The sequence below is a fragment of the Carya illinoinensis genome, chromosome 9, assembly GCF_018687715.1.
Source record: "Carya illinoinensis cultivar Pawnee chromosome 9, C.illinoinensisPawnee_v1, whole genome shotgun sequence".
Taxonomy (NCBI): Eukaryota; Viridiplantae; Streptophyta; class Magnoliopsida; order Fagales; family Juglandaceae; genus Carya; species Carya illinoinensis.
In genome coordinates, this window is record NC_056760.1 from 12,796,484 (window position 1) to 12,815,150 (window position 18,667).

At 35.9% G+C, this 18,667-nt stretch overlaps 3 protein-coding genes across 5 annotated transcripts; all 3 read left to right on the forward strand.

The window, feature by feature from the left end:
- Positions 1-3,185: 3,185 nt before the first annotated feature.
- LOC122276302 (probable galacturonosyltransferase 4) lies at positions 3,186-8,052 on the forward strand. Of its 2 annotated transcripts, none has more exons than XM_043085915.1 (9): positions 3,186-3,625; positions 3,768-3,802; positions 3,921-3,962; positions 4,094-4,217; positions 4,391-4,542; positions 5,063-5,334; positions 5,575-5,932; positions 6,155-6,730; positions 7,242-8,052. In XM_043085915.1, the coding sequence occupies exons 1-9, from the start codon at positions 3,526-3,528 to the stop codon at positions 7,515-7,517; spliced, it is 1,935 nt and encodes a 644-aa protein (XP_042941849.1). In that variant the 5' UTR covers positions 3,186-3,525; the 3' UTR covers positions 7,518-8,052. The 2 variants fall into 2 exon arrangements, with proteins under 2 accessions (XP_042941849.1, XP_042941848.1); XM_043085914.1 differs by having other exon boundaries at positions 3,187-3,625; positions 4,343-4,542.
- Positions 8,053-9,175: 1,123 nt separating this feature from the next.
- On the forward strand, positions 9,176-10,558 carry LOC122277601 (putative invertase inhibitor). Its single transcript, XM_043087668.1, has one exon. It carries the CDS (start codon positions 9,807-9,809, stop codon positions 10,392-10,394), a length of 588 nt encoding a protein of 195 aa, XP_042943602.1. The 5' UTR covers positions 9,176-9,806; the 3' UTR covers positions 10,395-10,558.
- A 3,272-nt stretch (positions 10,559-13,830) lies between these two features.
- LOC122276358 (E3 ubiquitin-protein ligase WAV3-like) lies at positions 13,831-18,583 on the forward strand. Of its 2 annotated transcripts, none has more exons than XM_043086002.1 (4): positions 13,831-14,508; positions 14,785-14,889; positions 16,614-18,122; positions 18,240-18,583. In XM_043086002.1, exons 1-3 carry the CDS (start codon positions 14,365-14,367, stop codon positions 17,976-17,978), a joined length of 1,614 nt encoding a protein of 537 aa, XP_042941936.1. In that variant the 5' UTR covers positions 13,831-14,364; the 3' UTR covers positions 17,979-18,122; positions 18,240-18,583. The 2 variants fall into 2 exon arrangements, with proteins under 2 accessions (XP_042941936.1, XP_042941937.1); XM_043086003.1 differs by having other exon boundaries at positions 13,835-14,508; positions 16,617-18,122.
- Positions 18,584-18,667: the final 84 nt, after the last annotated feature.

Sequence of the window (18,667 nt, forward strand, 5' to 3'; positions counted from 1 at the left end):
TTAGGAACTGTTTCTACTTACTGCATTCAATGTCCAGCTGCCCAAGTCTTGACCTTTCTTGTATCATCATGGTGTCCATTTGAAAGATTTTCTTTAAAAAAAAAAAAAAAAAGAAGCAACAACAAGAAGAAGCAGATAAGATATTCATTTTGCATTAGGTGGATAAAAGATTTAAGAGTTGTAGAATGTTGGGCCCTCAATGATACGCTTTCTGGCCCAATCTTCAGAATCTTAAATTTCTGACCTCTGCTGCTGCTGCGGGCCCGTGCTTTTAGAAACTCCGACCCATGCTCGACTTCCCACCACTGGTTTGAGATCGAATTCCGTTTGTTGAGTAGATTGATTGTGTGTATGGATTCTTTTCACAAATGAATTTAATAAACATAAAATGCAGAGAAGTTTTTTTTTTTTTTTAAATTCAAGAAAATTTTATGTGAGATGATGAAAGAGATTTGGGGGTGGACCTTTTGATTTATGTGCGCATCTTATTTGGTGGGTTGTTAATAGGACATTGTTTCACTCTTACTAATTTTGAGGATAACACAAGCTCTTGATAATGAGTTTTCGCAAGTACATCTTATATAATTCAAGAGAAAAATCTCCAAATCCGATAACTCTCTTAAACCATGACGTCTATTTCTTTAAGTTAGTCCACTTACACAAAGATAATCATGCTCTTAATATTTTATAAAGTATTTTGATATATAATTATAAAGTGTGTAAATACCATATAATCGCTTTGAAAAAAGTGAGATCTACTATTAAAAAATTAATTAATTTTTTTTATGTGAGTCTCATATTTTATTAATATTTTTTAAAACTATTATGCGGCGATTATACAATTTATCATTATAAATATATTTTCTCATATTTATATGTATAAGCATGTGCATTTCTATAAAGAAATGGAAAATGGGGACAATGATTGAGAGTGTTAGCATGGAATTAGAAATGTGGTTGGTTGGGTAGTAGGACCAACTTCAACAATCATCATGCTTTTCAAGTGCATGCTTTGACACCCTACACTAGACGTTACCCTCCCTTTGCACTTTTTTCATTATTGGCTTCACAGCATCCTTGATTCCTTTCTCTATACTCTTCCTATTATTCTTTAAAAAATTAAAAAAAAAAATCCCAATGGAATTTTAGTTGCATGGACAGCTTAAAATTGAATGTTGATATTAATCTTTTTTTTTTTTCTAAAAAATGGAGGTTTTATAACATAAATGCAATGGATACTTTTATTTTAAATAATTATTTGCAAATTAGGAGTGTCAAGTGTAAACACACTACTTTTTGTAGAATTTATTATTAAAAAAGTTAATTTTTTTTTACCTAAATTTCATATTAATTTAATTTTTTAAAAAAAACTATGCGTCACTTATACAATTACAATTATATATATCATTTTCTTTATAAAAAATTTAAAATACTCATGTTTTCTCGGTATTCTGACATTCACTTCAGTTGTATGTTAAAAGTGTAAAATATATATATATATATATATATATTTATAAATAGATTTTTTAAGCATAAATTAATAAAGAAAAATATAAAATAATAAATAAATAAAAGAGGATAGGGGATGCATAGTTACTGTTGTGCCGACACTAACGTGCGATGGTGGTTGATGCGACTCCTTCACATCCTACAAGATTATGGGCTCCACATATTCATTTCAATTCACACAAAAGCTACGTAAAGGCCGAAATGATTGTTGTGCCATTGCCAGACTGCCACTACTACTGCACACACCCAAAATCAAAAAATAATAATAATCATAGAGAGAGAGAGAGAGCGCTTGGTTTCAAGAGAAAGTAAATTGGCATATTAATGCATGTATTTACTTGTTAGTAAAGTTAGATGTAGTTATTATTATATAATTTAAAAAAAAAAAAATTAATTATTTAAAAATTAAATATTTTTATATAAATTTTATATTTATTTTTTTTTTAAAATTATGTAATATTTACATATTAAATCACTTTAATTTATAAATTTATTTTTATAAAATTTGTTTCTATATAAATAATTTTTGTTGGCATTTTATTAATTTAATAATAATTATTTTCTACTTGGGGGTATAATAGGGTAATTACCAACCCAATCATTCTGCTGTGTGAGTTGACATATGGGTTCATGTTGTCCTAGAATTTTTAAAACTTTGTGATAAAATCAATCCCCATCACTCTTTTCATTAAAAGCAGTGTTGGCTGTTTAAAATATTAAAAAATTACATTATTATACTAAAAATTATTTTTTTAATTATTTTTTTAAAATTAAAAATATGAGTAGTCAAAAGTGAAATGGACAAACTAACATTTTCCTTTCGCTAATAATCCGTTATAAGAATCTCTACCATTAATTATTATTTTATAACGGTCTGATTTATGTTATTTTGTGGCACCATGTGTGACAGGTTAATTATATTTTTTTTTATTTTTACATAAATTCTGACAAATAGTTGACGATGTTAACATGAGATAAAATCAAGTTAGAAATATATTCATTTGTCGGCAGACAAATAAAAAAATTGGATAATACCATATAAATAATACTGCATACAATTATTGAATATATAAATATCACGCAATTGTTTTGAAAAAATATGAAATTTATGATTAAAAAATTAATTTTTTTATATAAATTTTATATTAATTCATTTTTTTAAAGAGACTGCATGGCCCTTACATAACCATGATTATAAATATAATTTCTCATAATAAATATAATTACACATGAATAAGTTTCACATAATTTTTTTATAAAATGTAACATTTACTATTATTAAAATAAATTATAAAAAAAATAATATTTATAATAGTAAAGCATGTAAAGGTTGCATTTATTTTGTGAATAAATATAAAATTTATATGAAATAATTTTTTTAAATAATTATGTAATATTTATTCATTACTATATATATCATTAAATATGTTTTTTTTTTTTTTTGAAAGGATTTTTTTTTATAAGAGCAATTGCTGTTTTAAGTATGATCAATTTAAATCAAACGGATGAGATGCAATTAACTTAACCGTTAATTGCGTACTAAAATGGATTGGCGGTGCAAATCCGACATCACTCGACATATATACTGTATCACTCAAGTTTTCTTGACGCGCGGCTTTGACAAATACGTTTCGACTTTCGAGACAAATTGATGGTAATAATGAAAGAAACAAACGTGAACATACAAATTACAATGCCGAGGCCAAGTGGGAATACAATAAGCAAATTCTCTCTCTCTCTCTCTCTCTCTCTCATTATTCCTTCTCCTACTTTGCTGTAAGTATCAAAGCCGACATTGCTTCCGGTCCGTTTTTCCTCCTGCCTTCCGTCCTCCTTGCTGATTATCAGAGGTTCCCAATATTAGTAATTTGCTAGCGGTTTTCCAGGGAGAGGGCGTGGATTTTCTTCTCTGATTGTGTTTCGCAAATGCGCGAGTCTCATTGACAACACGCGTGGTTTTGCTTAGGGAGAGAGAGAGAGTGCAGTAGGCCTCTCGGCCTCTGGCAGTGGAAGAAGATGAGGGTGAGGAATTTAGTGGTTCTGATGCTCTTTGTGACGGTGATTGCTCCGATTGTGTTTTACACCGATCGTCTCGCTACTTTTAAGTCGTCTTCCTGTGAGTTTCTCTCCTCCTCCATCGGCTCATTTCATGAAAAAGAAGAGATATTTGTTGTTGGGTTTTCTTCATCTTTTCTCTCTTTTTCACTTAGATTTTATTTTTGTGGATTAATACTGTTTTGGGTCCTTCGCTTCTGCAGCTACGGATGAATTTGTTGAAGATGTTACCGCCGTTGTAAGTGGAAAAATTTCCCCCCTTAGTATTATGTTTCTTTTTTTGTTTTAAAAAAGTTTCCTTCACTCAAATCTTAGCATCCTTTAATGAATCTCTATGGCTTGGTTTTGACGAGCAGGCTGTTAATGGTCAGAACCAGCGTCTAAATGTGCTACCCCAGGTACTACTTTAGTTGTTGTGGATACAAGAAAAATCTGTTCTCGCTTCAGAGACTGCAGAATGGATATACATCCATAGGTATACTAGAATTTAGATCTTCTTTGTTGAAAATTTTTCATTTTTGCATTTTAGGAATCGTCAACTATCCTTAAAGAGCCGATTGGAATCGTATATTCAGATAACACAACCAAATCTCTTCCAAATTCTTCTACTTCAGCCCAGCAGGACTCCACCCACATTGCACTTGCAACTCAAGGTAGATAAAAAACCTTCCCGTTGGTTTTCTAATCATCAAAACCAATTTGTATAATTAGCATCATTGTATAATCTTCGCCGTCCTTAATAATATATGGGTTGCATTTTTTATCGCTTTGCATTTAGTGGAATCGAGGGACCATAAATCTACTAGAGTATTATCTACTACTTCAGATGAGGAAAATCGAGTTCAAGATCGTTCTCAAAGAGAGAACCAAATCATGGAAGTCATTGATACAATCACTGAAGATATGGAAACTCGAGAAGATGCAATTGATGCCGGTGACAAGGCTGAGCAATTATCAGATACTGCCTCTCAAAATATGGTATTTGAAATATGAATTTTTACCTTTGACTTCTGTGTTATGGGTTCAATTATTAATTTCTTGATTATTGCTGCTTGTCATCTGTTTGAAAAGTCTTTTTTTTTTTTTTTTTAATATAAACAAACCACATTCCATTAAAATCAAGTTCTTACAATAGATTGCTTGAGATACAAAGGAAGGACAATCAGACCATAACACCATGCTGGGTTGCTTCCATGCTTCTGCTAAGGAATTAATCAAACTTCTGCTTTCTGTTGCTTATGACGTTTGTTAGTGGGTTATCATAATCTAATGTAATCTAAGTCCAGGCCATAATAATGCTTGACTAATTCTAGTACCGTTCTGTGGATTGCTTGGCTAGAGCCCATCCCACCATTAAGGCTTGGAATTTGAAAGTTCCTTTGAGAGGTGTATGTCACCTTGAAATACAGGTTACACTATGGAACTTGATATTTATTTAGATCATTCACATAGGCTGAGTCTTTTTTTTCCTTGTATTCTCTCTTGGTTCTACCTTCAGGAAATAAAGCGTGAGCAAAAATCTGCTCAAACCTCAAGAAAGATGGATAAGAAAGGACCTATAAAAATCGACACCGGCAAACAGAAAGATCAAGCAGCCATGCCAGATGCTCGGGTGCGGCAACTTAAAGATCTGCTCATCAGGGCCAGGGTTTATCTTTCTCTCCAGGCCACAAGAAATAATCCTCACTTTTCAAGGGAGCTTCGAGGGCGTATAAAGGAAGTTCAGCGAGCACTTGGGGATGCAAGCAAGGATTCAGAACTTGGAAGGAAGTAAGTCTTTCCTTATAACATATTAATATGGCCAATGACCAAAATTTCTCAGGCCTTTGCTTCAATTATCTCTCTGATGCCCTGCTTATAGTGTATATATGTATGTATGTATGGATGTGTGTGCGCGCGCGCGCGTGCGCGTGCCTGATGCCTTGTTAGGTTGTCTGTTTGGTATGCAAGAATTTAACGTATTATACATTTCTTTTCATTTATCTGTGCCTGTGGTTTGTGTTAATGCAGTGCCTATGAAAGGTTGAAAGCAATGGAGCAAACATTGGCAAAAGGAAAGCAGATTCATGATGATTGTGCTGCTACGGCAAAGAAGCTGAGGGCTATGCTCCACTCAACTGAGGAGCAGCTGCGGGTGCACAAAAGGCAGACTATGTTCCTGACACAATTAACTGCAAAAACGCTTCCAAAGGGTCTACATTGTCTTCCACTGCGTCTTACAACAGAGTATTACACCTTGAATTCTTCTCAACAGCAGTTTCCAAATCAAGAGAAATTAGAAGATCCCCAGTTGTACCACTACGCATTATTCTCTGATAACGTATTGGCGGCAGCAGTTGTTGTGAACTCAACTGTTATCCATTCTAAGGTAATGGCTCTTGCAAGACCCTATTTCAACATCCTTTTCTCTTTTCCTTTTGTACATTATCACCTCCCCCCCACTCCCACCAAAAAAAAAAAAAAAAAAAAAAAGGAAAGAAAGAAAGAGGAACAAAAAGCAAAACAACAATAATAATCATGTATCAGCCATTTCGGTCTTCACATTTTTGTTGATGTCTCAAATTTGAAAAAATGCTTGAAATCTTGGCAGGACCCTTCGAAGCATGTTTTCCACATTGTTACTGACAGACTCAATTATGTGGCAATGAGGATGTGGTTCCTGGTAAATCCACCTGGTAAAGCCACTGTACAGGTCCAGAACATTGAAGAGTTTACCTGGTTAAATTCAAGTTATAGTCCAGTTCTCAAGCAGCTGGGTTCTCAATCCATGATAGATTATTACTTCAGAACTCATCGGGCCAATTCCGATTCGAATCTGAAGTATCGGAACCCAAAATACTTATCTATCCTCAATCATCTTCGGTTTTACCTGCCAGAAATCTTCCCAAAGCTCAACAAAGTACTATTTTTGGATGATGATATAGTTGTGCAGAAGGATCTCACTGCCCTCTGGTCCCTTGATTTGAAGGGGAATGTTAATGGTGCTGTAGAGACGTGTGGAGAGAGCTTCCATCGTTTTGATCGGTATCTGAACTTTTCAAATCCCCTTATATCAAAGAATTTTGACCCCCGTGCTTGTGGATGGGCATATGGAATGAATATATTTGATTTGGCGGAATGGAAGAGGCAAAACATCACAGGAGTGTACCACTCATGGCAGAAGCTGGTATGTAATTCACTCTTTTTGGTGGATAATGCCTTTGTCTGGCTTTAACCCTTGTGATCAGTTGACAATTAGCAAAATGGATGAAAAATCTGAATTTAAGTTACTGGCTTAAAAACTTGAATCCAAATACTTCCATAGCAGTTAATGCATACACGAGCATGGGTAAGTTTTCAACCTAATCCTACCGCATATCCTGGCAATAATGCCGCATGATTTTGTGTTTCCAATGCATTCGTTGAGGCCAAAAGATAAGTAGTGGGGTATTTTTTGTATTGCTTAATTTGTTTTAGAGGTATGGGCTTTATCTCTATTTGACGCATAAATGTGATCAACCATCTAAAACTCTCTATCTAAACTTCATCATTTGATAACAATTTGGGATCTATTTCTATGTCCATACAAACATGGTAGGGTGAGGAGTTACTGTTTGACATTCGATTGCCTGGATAGCATAAAACTTTTCTTCATTGTCTTCAATTTTAAGGCGTTACCCATTTTTGCTCTCATGCAGAATCATGACAGACAGTTGTGGAAATTGGGAACACTGCCACCTGGTCTCATAACATTTTGGAAGCGCACTTACCCCCTTGATCGATCATGGCATGTGCTAGGCCTTGGTTATAATCCTAGTGTCGGCCAGAAGGATATTGAAAGAGCATCTGTCATACACTATAATGGCAACATGAAACCATGGCTTGAGATAAGCATACCCAAGTATCGAAGCTACTGGACAAGATTTATTGATTATGATCATATATATTTGCGGGAGTGCAATATTAATCCATAAAATTGGCACTCATGGTATATTTAAGCATTGTCATGATATGCATAATCAAGCAGCTGTTCTTAACCAATGTGGCCATGCATTTTTCAGGTCTGCAACCCCTCTCTGTAGGCTCTTTGTTTTTTCGAAAAAAAAATGAGTTCAATTCTTTCTGTATACGTTTTAATTTACTTCTTAATAGTATTTTTTAGTATTGAGCTAGAAGAGGGTGGGGTCCCTAACGGATAATGTATTTAGCTTTGGTACTTCAGTTACCCTGGCGTATTTGTAAATGATTTTGCTAGATTTTTGGCTGTCATTAGAGTGCATGTCATCTTCTCGTTGTATATGAGATAGGTTTGCAGTTCCTATGCACAAAGGCAGCAACGCTGTTTGCTCTCTCTTCACATAGGTAAATGATGAATTATGGTTTTTTTTTAGATGTGGTCTTAGACTTGTTTTGATCATTTCCCAATGTAGCTCAGTACTGCAGTGTAAACAACTTATCATGTTACTTATTCATAACCAGTGTGAGGATATACAGATGGCTTGTTGTACACGGTGCTTTCTTTTACATCAAATCTAATTATTTCATTGCTCACTTCTAAAGAGCTGGATCAGGATATAACTCAAATCTATCAAAAAATGAACCCGTTTTTCTGTGAGCTAGAAGATGATGTGGGACAATGGGAGGAGGGGGCGGGCTTAAAAAAATGAACTTAGTTCTAGAGTAGTTGTCTTTAGAAAATCGATAATGGTGAAAGGAATCATGAGAGTCGGCAGTACCGAAACTTAATTATGAAGTGAAGGGAGTAGTGAGGTCCTAAGCAAAAGACAGGCTGTGGCAAAGAGTCGATGGCGACAAATATAGGAGGGTAAAAGGACATATTATTGATGTGAGTCACATGGTGGTGGGGGCTGGTGCCTCTTTCTCCAATCTTCTCCTCCACTGGCATTGAATATTTGGTTGCCTTCTTCTAGTCCTTGAGGTCGCCACCTACTGTACAGCCCATGAGCACGATGTATGCTTGAATATTATTTACTAATAAATTAATATAGTTTTGATTGGAGTTGTGGCCGTGGGTCCCTTGAAGATTCGTCTCTTCTGTCTTTCACCCAGAGTGAGATCCGTGTGCTGGCCAGTTTCGGCTTTCACGTGACTCCTGATTAAACCAGTTTTTATTCTCTAGTGATTGGAGGATACTTTTCGGAGTTTTCTAGATATTTTATTATATTTTTTAAAAATAATGATTTTATTTTTTGAAAAATATTTAGACTCTTTTTAAAACTTAATTATTGGTTTCTGATTAAAAAATTGTTAGCCATTTTAAATATAGCCATTTTATAAATCATGATCGATGTTTGGTTGAATAGAGGTAATAAATAATGACGTGATATCTTAGCTATATTTTGATTTTAAAGTAGGGAGTTGAAATTCAAGAATTTATGTCACATAGAGATTTTTTAGGCAATAATATTTATTTTACGAGAAATGTTATAAATATAAAAAAAAAATTATATAAAATAAATTTATAAATTTATGTGATTTTATGAAATTCGTTAAATCTATTTTATTATAAAAATAATTTTGTAATTTGACGTACTACATTAAGTCATATCAGTTTATATATTTATTTCTATGTAATCTCTTTTTGTTTAAAGTATTTTTCTTATTTTATAAGTTGGTTGGGAGGATTTATTCTGATTATTTCAAATTAAACATGGAGATTTCAGGGAGTGCATTTTGGAATATGGATTTATCAGATTCTATACAAAATTTAGGCCAAAAATAGTCTGCCCATCCATTATCATCAGTCCTTGTTGGGAAGTCTAGGAACCTTTCCCTTTTCTATTTTCTTTTCCTTGTCATCATATTGCCAACACCTTGCAGCTTTGGATTTTTCAACCCAAAAAACCCACCATGGGCTTGGAAATTTCCATCATCTCCCTGTCTCATCCAAAGTCCGGGTTTGGGCTCAGCTGCTGAGGAGAATGCACTGGTTTTCTTCAGTTGCTGGTCCTTATATAATTTACAGCAAACACCACACAGAGTAGAAATATTGGTATGCCTCTCCACCTGAAGTTCTGTCAAAGTGACGCCGTGATGGTGATAATCATAATCTAAACAAAGCACAAAATAATGAAGACCCATCAATATTCCAATCACAAATGGTAGCAAAAGCACAAAATGTTTACAAACCTCGGTAGTATTTTAATGGTAAATGGCAGCGCGCATGCTGCAAATATGACACATTTTTCAACTTTTACACCCAAGCCTTAATGGATAAACACATGTTTTAGGACACAGTCCGGATGCTTCAAGTTCCTCACTTAGCATTCTCTACAATATCGTCTTCAATCAAAATGAAAATGTTGACATTTTCTCTCTGCCTTTCATTGTTATTTTCCATCTTGATCTTCATCGATCCCTCCTCCTATGCTGCTGATTTTCAGCCAACCAAGCTTGTGAACAAGGTATGTAACCAAACCTCTAACTATAACTTCTGTGTTGAGTCTCTGTACACCGATTCACGTACCCACAAAGCTGAACGCTATGAGCTCGCTTACGTTGCATTCCGGCTGGCATCATTTAAAGCCACTAGCACCAAAGACCACATAGCTAAGCTGCTAAATAATAATGCAACCGCAGGGCAAAGCCACCATCTCCAGAGGTGTTCTCGGGTGTACAAGAAGGCTGTTTCTGCCCTTGCCGAGGCTTACGGAGACTTGGACTCTGAGAGCTTCTACATGTTGGTTGGTTTGTCAAATCATGCCGCCCACGCTGCTGCCGACTGTCAGGCCACTTTGAAGGGAACGCGCCTACTTTCCCCACTGACTGCCATGAACGAGGTTTTTAAGGTTCTTTGTGAAATTTGCGTTGCCGTCTCTAGATTATTTTAGCATTTTGTATTTGTGAGATTAGTCTTCTATGATCCATGTGAGAAACAAGGGACTGCAATAGATACTTAAACTAAATATGACTACATCCTCTCATTTTCTTTTACTGAGAGAGGTTTGAACCAATTGAACTTGGTATAAGGTACTCGATCATCCCCAAGGTAAAATTATTAAGTACTTTGAAAGTATAGATAACGTAACTCTCATCTAATTAAAATATGTTATCTTATTGAAATTGTTTTGATATATACTAATTTTAATGACATATCTTATAATAAGACGAGAGCGTCACGTATCCGTATCTATATTTCATAACTATGTATGCTGCTAAGATAAATATTAGTTTAAATGATATATCTAAAATAACCTATATTGGTACATAACTTGACCAATATAAATTCATGAGCTCAATTCAGTTATTCTTTCCTAGTCTTAATAACCGTGAATCGTCTTGTCTTGTCTTATGACTCAATAATCAAATAGTTGAGTTTTTGTATGCTTCTAATGCTCATGCTTAAATATTAAAAGAAGAAAAATGTTGTTTTTCATCTAAATTTTATCAACCTCGATCACACTTATTGATGTGTCAATTTTTAAGTGATTTTTCGGTTTAAATGATTGACTTATGAAATCGCTTAAAATATGACGCATCATCTTGAGTCATTAAGGATGATAATATTAAGGATGAAAAGTAGCAAAAATACACGCATTAGATCCCTTAAGAGTTTCTATGCGAACAGTGAAGTTGGAGTCGAAGAGAAATAGACATACAAAATGGATTTCATAACATTTATAAACCATCTAATACTACCTTGCTAAGAAATTTATTAGCAGCTATTGAAATCTACAATTTGATTCCAGAAAAGAATATGCTGACTTGGAATACAATGATTGAAAGTGTATGTATACTATTGGATGTCAAGTAATAATACTCATGTCGACAATCACATGGGGAGTTTCAAATGGTAAGTCAAGCCTTGATAAGCATCTCTCAAGCCTTAGAACCTCATTTATCAAATAGTTCTCTCTTATCCCTTAATTGTCTGGTCGGGGCAGGATGGAGGGACTGCACGTATCCAAGAGATTAATCAAAGATAAATGACTTCGAATACCTTTGAAAATGGAGGGAAAACAGAAAAAGAAAAAGTAACCATGTTGAGGACCATTTAAAATGCTATATGCCAAGGAAAACATTGAAACTATGCCACATCGATGGCTGCAGACAGGATCGAACTCCTTTTCAAACATTGATCAATGATTCCCAAAGCAGCTTGATCGATCCATAACTAAAGGAATCATTGATCAGATGAATACAAAAGGAAGAAGATTGATTCTAATAAACTCATCATTAAGGATTTGACTCGGTCAAACATGTACAATATCTGTACAAGCAGTCAAACATATGTTAGATTTTCTCAGAAAATAAAAACAAAAAACAAACAAACATGATTCTGCTTTGTATGCAATCTATCTAGTTGTAGCAGAAACCCAGCAAAGCAGTAACCTTTACTCTTTTCATTCTTTTGATGTGAAGAAGAGGGTCGTTTGAAAGCTTTCCCATATGTCAGTCGCAGAAAAAGAGAGATTCCCCCAAGGTCTTAATACTGTCAATAGTATCCTTTAACGCATTAGCCATTTTCTAGTTTCTAGGACTTTAGGATTGAAAGCTGCTTGAGCTTTTGTCATCATTGTGCAGAACCAGGGACCAAAAAACAAAAACATTTCCTAAACAATCCACGATATTTAGTATTATTCTAGAGATTGATTGGCAGATATCATTCAATTCTAATGCTTGTCTCGGCTCGAGTGGTGGGGACATTTTCTTCGAAACAACTTTCTGCAGAAAATGAGCGTTCGATATGAGTTGATATGTCATAATATTGGGAAAGGGAGCTGAATTTGTGGGTTTTGTCTTGAGCAAAAGACCTTTTGTTTCCTGGGAATATTTAGTACATGTTTGTTCATTTTCTTAAAGCATAGTTGCATTCATTTAACCAAATTTTCAATGATTTTTAAGAGTTGTCCCATTTTTTAGTCTTGCATGTCTGATTCGTTTAATCAATTGCAAAGAAGGATGCTTATGTTGACTGCCCCTTTGCAAATTGCTTAACTAATCTAATCAATTAAGATAGCTTATCAGCTGGTAACCTTGGGTCCCATGACACTCGCAGCTCACTGTTCACGCCCTCATGGAGCGGCCTTTGTTTCAGAATTATCATGTATTTGTAGAACTGAAGTTCGCACTTCGAAAAAGACAAACTTCTCTTTCCCTTGAAAGAGAAACGGCAATGCTACAAACCCACAAAGTATCAAAATACAGCCAGTAGTACTACCAGATAATCCCACTTGGCAACTCATTTTGTATATAGTCTTTTGAGTGATTAGTCCATGTATAATCTCTTTTGATGCATAAAGCTGTTTGTATCACATCCATGGCGGCCTAGGTGCCGCTCTATCCTGTATATCCCCAAAGTAAAAAACGAAATTCACAGAACAAGCTGAATTTCAAGTATAGTTTAAGTGATAGGTCGAATCTTGCTAAATACGTTGCATAGGGTAGATTAAGAGTTGAAAAATTCACTCTTACAATAATCCAGGCAAATTGATAGGGACCAAACGCTGAAAAATAATAATATATACAAGTCTCAAATGTATAAATCTCGTGCAAACTTTTTATAACAAAGTGAACCACTCCACCATGAAAAAGTGTGAAAATGCTTGTCTCTAGCATTACTCAATCATGAATAAGTCAAAATTAATTAATTTTTTTTCAAAAAAAGTCAGAAGAAATGAAATGCAATGAACAATAGGTAGAAGAACAGTAGTTTTGGCGCCAACGAACCCAGTCACACTTTCTTTTATCTGCGCTGTGTAATACGTCTAAGCTTGAAAAGGCCAAAGCCCATATGCCAATTGCCATTATTATGGATATGTGATTCTGTTGAAAACTTTCAAATTCAAATCTAACGGTCTTTTACCCCACCTCTTACTCTGTACTACTTTTCCAAATGCCACCTCGCTTTTTGAACTGTAACGCCGTAATGCAGACCACAAAGAAGAGGCTCCCAGAAAATACCAAAAAACATTGTCTAATTTTGATTTGTATGATTCTGTAAAATGTTTATTTAAGACAGAAAATTTGCCTTTGATGGTACAAAATATTCATATCTTTTTTTTTTTTTTTAATTTACAAAATATTAATACCTGAGCCATACACGCATGCACTGTTCAATCAGGTGACAGTGAAATTGTTGATGGGTCCACTCAAAAACAAAAAGTGTTAAGAGAGAACCATCTTTTACTGCCTCTGCTCTCTTCCCTAGACTTCCACCAATTCAAATTTTCGTTTTATTGCATCTATATGTTAGATAGCATTGTATTTTCCCATCAAATTTCATCACTTTTTCCCACTACTAAGTTGCATAATCAGGGTTAATGGTATAGATATCAACAAGGTACAGCAAACCCAACAAGCAAATACTTGAAAGTTGCAGAGAGCTTTCAAAAGAAAGTGAGAGATTAGTTGCAAAACTAGAGTCGGTTCATAACAAATCTTTTACAGAGAGAAAGAAGGAAAAGGAAAAGGGTAAAGGGAGAGATAAATGGTAGAAACAAAAGAGTATAGAAGTATAGAAGAAGTTTATCAGAATATATTTATTGAGAGAAAATATACATATACAAGCAAAGTACAGACGTCAGGGGAAAAAAAAAGGTGCTGGGGTCGAGGACTAGGCAAGCTGCGCGTATATATATGTGCGTGGGGTGTTTGGTATGTTTAGAAGAACGATAATAAACATAAAAGAAACGGCAACAACAGCTGCGAGAGCTGAGAGCCTCGGACAATTTACAGACTTGGCAGAGAGCTTTGTCTGCCCATACCGCCTCGGCCCCTTACAATTCTCAGGTCTCAGAGCCTATAAAGTGTCTGAAGAAGAAGAATAATAAGAAGAAGAAGAAAATAAGTGTAAGAGGAATGGGAGGAGGAATAGGAGCAGGAGCAACATCAACATTGAGGAAAGCAGCTCGGAAGGTGGTGGTAGCTGCAGCATATGCATGTGGTTCCTTCTCCAGAAGTAAGGCTCTCGTGGACCTCCATACCACCAGTACTACTCAACCTGTAAGCAAAAGCCCCCCCATGCTTTCCTTTCTCATTTTGTTATCAAAGATTGTGCTAGCATATTTCTGTATAATCCCAAATTAATCCCCAAAAGTGGATTTCTAGTTTTCTTTTTGGTTTAATTCTGTGCAAATTTCCCTTCGGAGTTCTATAAACAATCAAGTCTTCCCCTTTCTGGTTTCATTTACTTTGCCAAATCAAGAAAGACAGGACTATATTGTATGAGATGTGACGACCGGGCTCTGCCTTTTCTTTTCCCCCGAATTCTTTGGACAGATCTCGGATAATTTAGGTGTGTCTCGCACAAAGTCGAAGAACGGTTCAGCAGAAGATGTTGCAGATGAAGCAGAACCATCCTCCCACATTGCACCTACTTCTAAGGTATCCATTCCCCCATCTCACAAACCTCCTTTTCTTCTCAGCCCATTTCCTTCACATGCTATCTTTCACGTCATGCATTCTAAAAAGAATTTTTCTTTAAAGAATCCAATGCCTCTCAAAGTTGAATAATTTCCCAGATGGGCAACAACCATTCCGTGTTATTTGTGCTCTGTGAAACCTTTTTTTATTTTGAACTTTTTCACTTTCTCCAACCAAATCACACTCCGAATGGGACAACTATTTATTCAGCCGTACTGCTACAGTGTAAATTTGCTTACCCAACTCAGGCTTACATGAAAAGGCACCACACACCACTCCAAATTAATTGGTGCCTACTACTACAGTTAATTAGGAAGAGTACAAATTTTCACCAGAACAAAGGAATACGGTGGCTACTTTCTGGCACTCGGAGTTATCATCTACAAAAATGGATAGCAATTCATTTTATCTCATTCTATCTTATATAATAATTATAATTTTTTTTAAATTTTTATATAAAATATAATAAATAATTTAAATTTTTTTAATTTTTAAAATAATAATAATATTAAAATAATAATATTTTATTTAACTTTCAATTTATCTTATCTTAACTCATTATCAGAGTTTACCTTAAACTTTCGGCATACACTAATTTAAGTGTCAAGCGTATAAAGCGGCAATGTATTTAATGAGTAGAGTATAATAATAGCTGGTAGATGCTCCAGACATGGCGGTTGGAGCACTTGGCAAGCAAAGAATCCACTGACATGCAGGGCACAGTGCAGTCCCTACTCTGGATGTCCCACCTGCTCCAAAACATTTAAATTCATAATTACATTTTCCTCAACCACTACCTTATTAGTTTGAACTTCCTACCCTGTAGGACCTGGACTCACTTGCACTTTCTCCCGTTCATTATGATAATAATCTTGAATTCTGAATCCCAGTACACTATCATTCTTCCAACTAGAATGCCACTGGGATGTGTCAAACCCCAAAATCTCTCGGTGCAAAAGGTTTTGGACCTTGCTACAGCCACAGAGACTCTCTACCGAGAAGCCCAATTGGCATTTTTTTTTTCATACATTTTTTTTATACCTTGAACATTTAAAAAAAAAATTCACAACATCATTAAAAGAAATTCCTTAATCATTAAGTAAAAAAATAAAATTAAAAACAAAACAATCGGTAGCCATCATCGGTGACTTTTCTATGTGGGATATGATCCAAAAGTTTTACTAATTTCTCTCCATCATGTTTAGTATGCAGCAGTAAAAATAATGTAATCATATCACTGGCTCGTTTTTGCTGAAAGTTAATTATCTTGTCATGCTTTTTTGGATTACTTCCATTTTATTTATTGGTAATAGGAGGGCCGGGGGTGAAGAGGTTGTTAAGGAACCATCATTTTATGGCCAATTATTGATGATTGCATGATTACTGCGCTAGAAAATCCTAGATCACTTCCTCTGTAGCTTAATACAGTCAAAAGTTGATTGATGGTTATCATATTTAAAGGCTTGCATGAAAATATGGAATTTGTAGTAGTTAAGGACATAAAGTAGAAATATTTATCATTTTTAATGGTATTCTACACACTGATAATAAAAAAAATACCACAAGTTCATTTCTTTTGATTCTTGGTCTATGAAATGTATATTAATTAATCTGTTTCTTACTTTAAAAATTTGCCTTTTCCTTGATTTAAATTTTAATACCTTCATTGCTGTTGGTTGATGTAGCAGAGCTTATGTGCAATATGTCTAGAGCCGTTGAGTTATAACAGCAAGGGAAACAACCCGGGACAGGCAATTTTTACAGCCCAGTGCTCTCATTCTTTCCACTTTGCTTGCATCTCCTCCAATGTACGCCATGGTAGTGTCACCTGCCCCATTTGCCGTGCTCATTGGACCCAACTGCCCCGCAGCCTCAACCCTCCTTGTGCTTCATTCTCTTCCTGCAACCAAAATGATCCCATACTCCAACTCCTTGATGACTCCATTGCTACTTTCCGTGTCCACAGGCGGTCCTTCCTGCAGTCTGCCCGCTATGACGATGATGACCCAATTGAGCCTAATCACTTGCCCACTCATCCCCGTCTTTGTCTCTCATTGGTGCCCATCCCCCCTAGTGCACCTCCCAGATTTCATTCATCTATGCAAATGACCGGCCGCACCTCAAACCCCTATCATCCACCCCTACATCACTTGACAAGCAGTTCCTCTTCATCACTACCATCACCAACCAGGCAAACACCTTATATTAGGTCTACCCCCTCGAACATATCTTTTCTTTCAGTAAAATTGGCACATCAACAAGCAACTGACTTGGTCTTGGTTGCAAGTCCCAACGGGCCGCACCTGAGGCTTCTCAAGCAATCTATGGCAATGGTGGTTTTCTCCCTTCGGCCAATTGATCGTTTAGCCATTGTTACTCACTCATCAGCTGCAGCTCGTGTCTTCCCCCTTAAACGCATGACATCCTATGGCAAGCGAACTGCCTTACAAGTCATTGATCGGCTCTTCTACGTGGGGCAAGCAGATCCTTTTGAAGGTCTAAAAAAGGGCATCAAGATACTTGAGGATCGCGTCCACAAAAATCCAGAGTCCCGTATCCTGCATCTTTCTGACAGTCCAACACGATCTTATCATGCTATCAACATGGAAGCACCCATTCCAATCCATAGGTTTCATGTCGGGTTCGGCTTTGGAACCTCGAATGGATTTGTCATGCATGAATTTGAGCAGTTCCTATCAAGAATGCTGGGAGGAGTCATTAGAGATATCCAGTTGAGGATTGGAGAGGATCTTAACTGTAGAATGGTAAGGATTGGAGAGTTAAAAGGCAGTGATGAAAAGCGGATCTCTTTAGAACTGGGTGAGTACGGACATGTTCATGTTGGATATAGCTACATTGAGGGAGAGGTTGATGAATGCATCATAACAGGGGAAACTATAGTGAATGTGGGGGATAAAAGTAACCATTCAGGAACTCCAGGAATGGACGTGATCACTCGTGGGAGGAGTAGTAGTGTCGAAGCTTGGGATTACCATGATCCTTACATGGCTAGAAGATGGGCAAAGCATTTACATGGCTACAGGCTTTGAATCGATCCAAGTTATCCCACAGATTTTTTGTGTCTATATCTATACGAATCAGCCACCATTTTTGAAGATGATTTACGCCATCCAGAACCAATGCCGAGTCTGATTAGTTGACAGGGCTTCTACCGCTCAAACCTCGCTGAGAAAGTATGTACATTATATACTTTTTCTCACTCTTGCTATTACAACGAAGGATTAAAATTTTTTCAATCGAACCTCATGCTGTTGTAATACCAATTGTAATTTATGTTTTTATTGTTTCAGGCGCTTTAAGATCGGCTCAACTACAAGACTTGAGCAGAGGCAAACGACATTTCCATAGTGCACTAGTTAGGGCTTGGATTTGCTCCATCTGCCGGGGGGGCCATGAAAGCAATAGGAGATTGGAGGTTGATACTGATAATAGTAGTAATGGTGTTAGAAGAAGAAAAGGAAATGGTGGAAGGCGGAAGAAGATAAAGAGAAAAAAGCTCTCATATAACTACCCTGTAGAAGAGGGGACGAAGAGGGATCCTGTTCTGCTTTTAACATGTTATTGCTGTCATGGACATGCTGCGGACTTCATATATTTTATATTGTCCAGTTTAAGTTTGCAAAGTAAAGCCAAATCACATGTGCATGTACAATGATCTCATCAGTAGTTGAAATAGATATCTTTTCTTGAAACAAAGAGAGAGAGAGAGAGAGAGAGA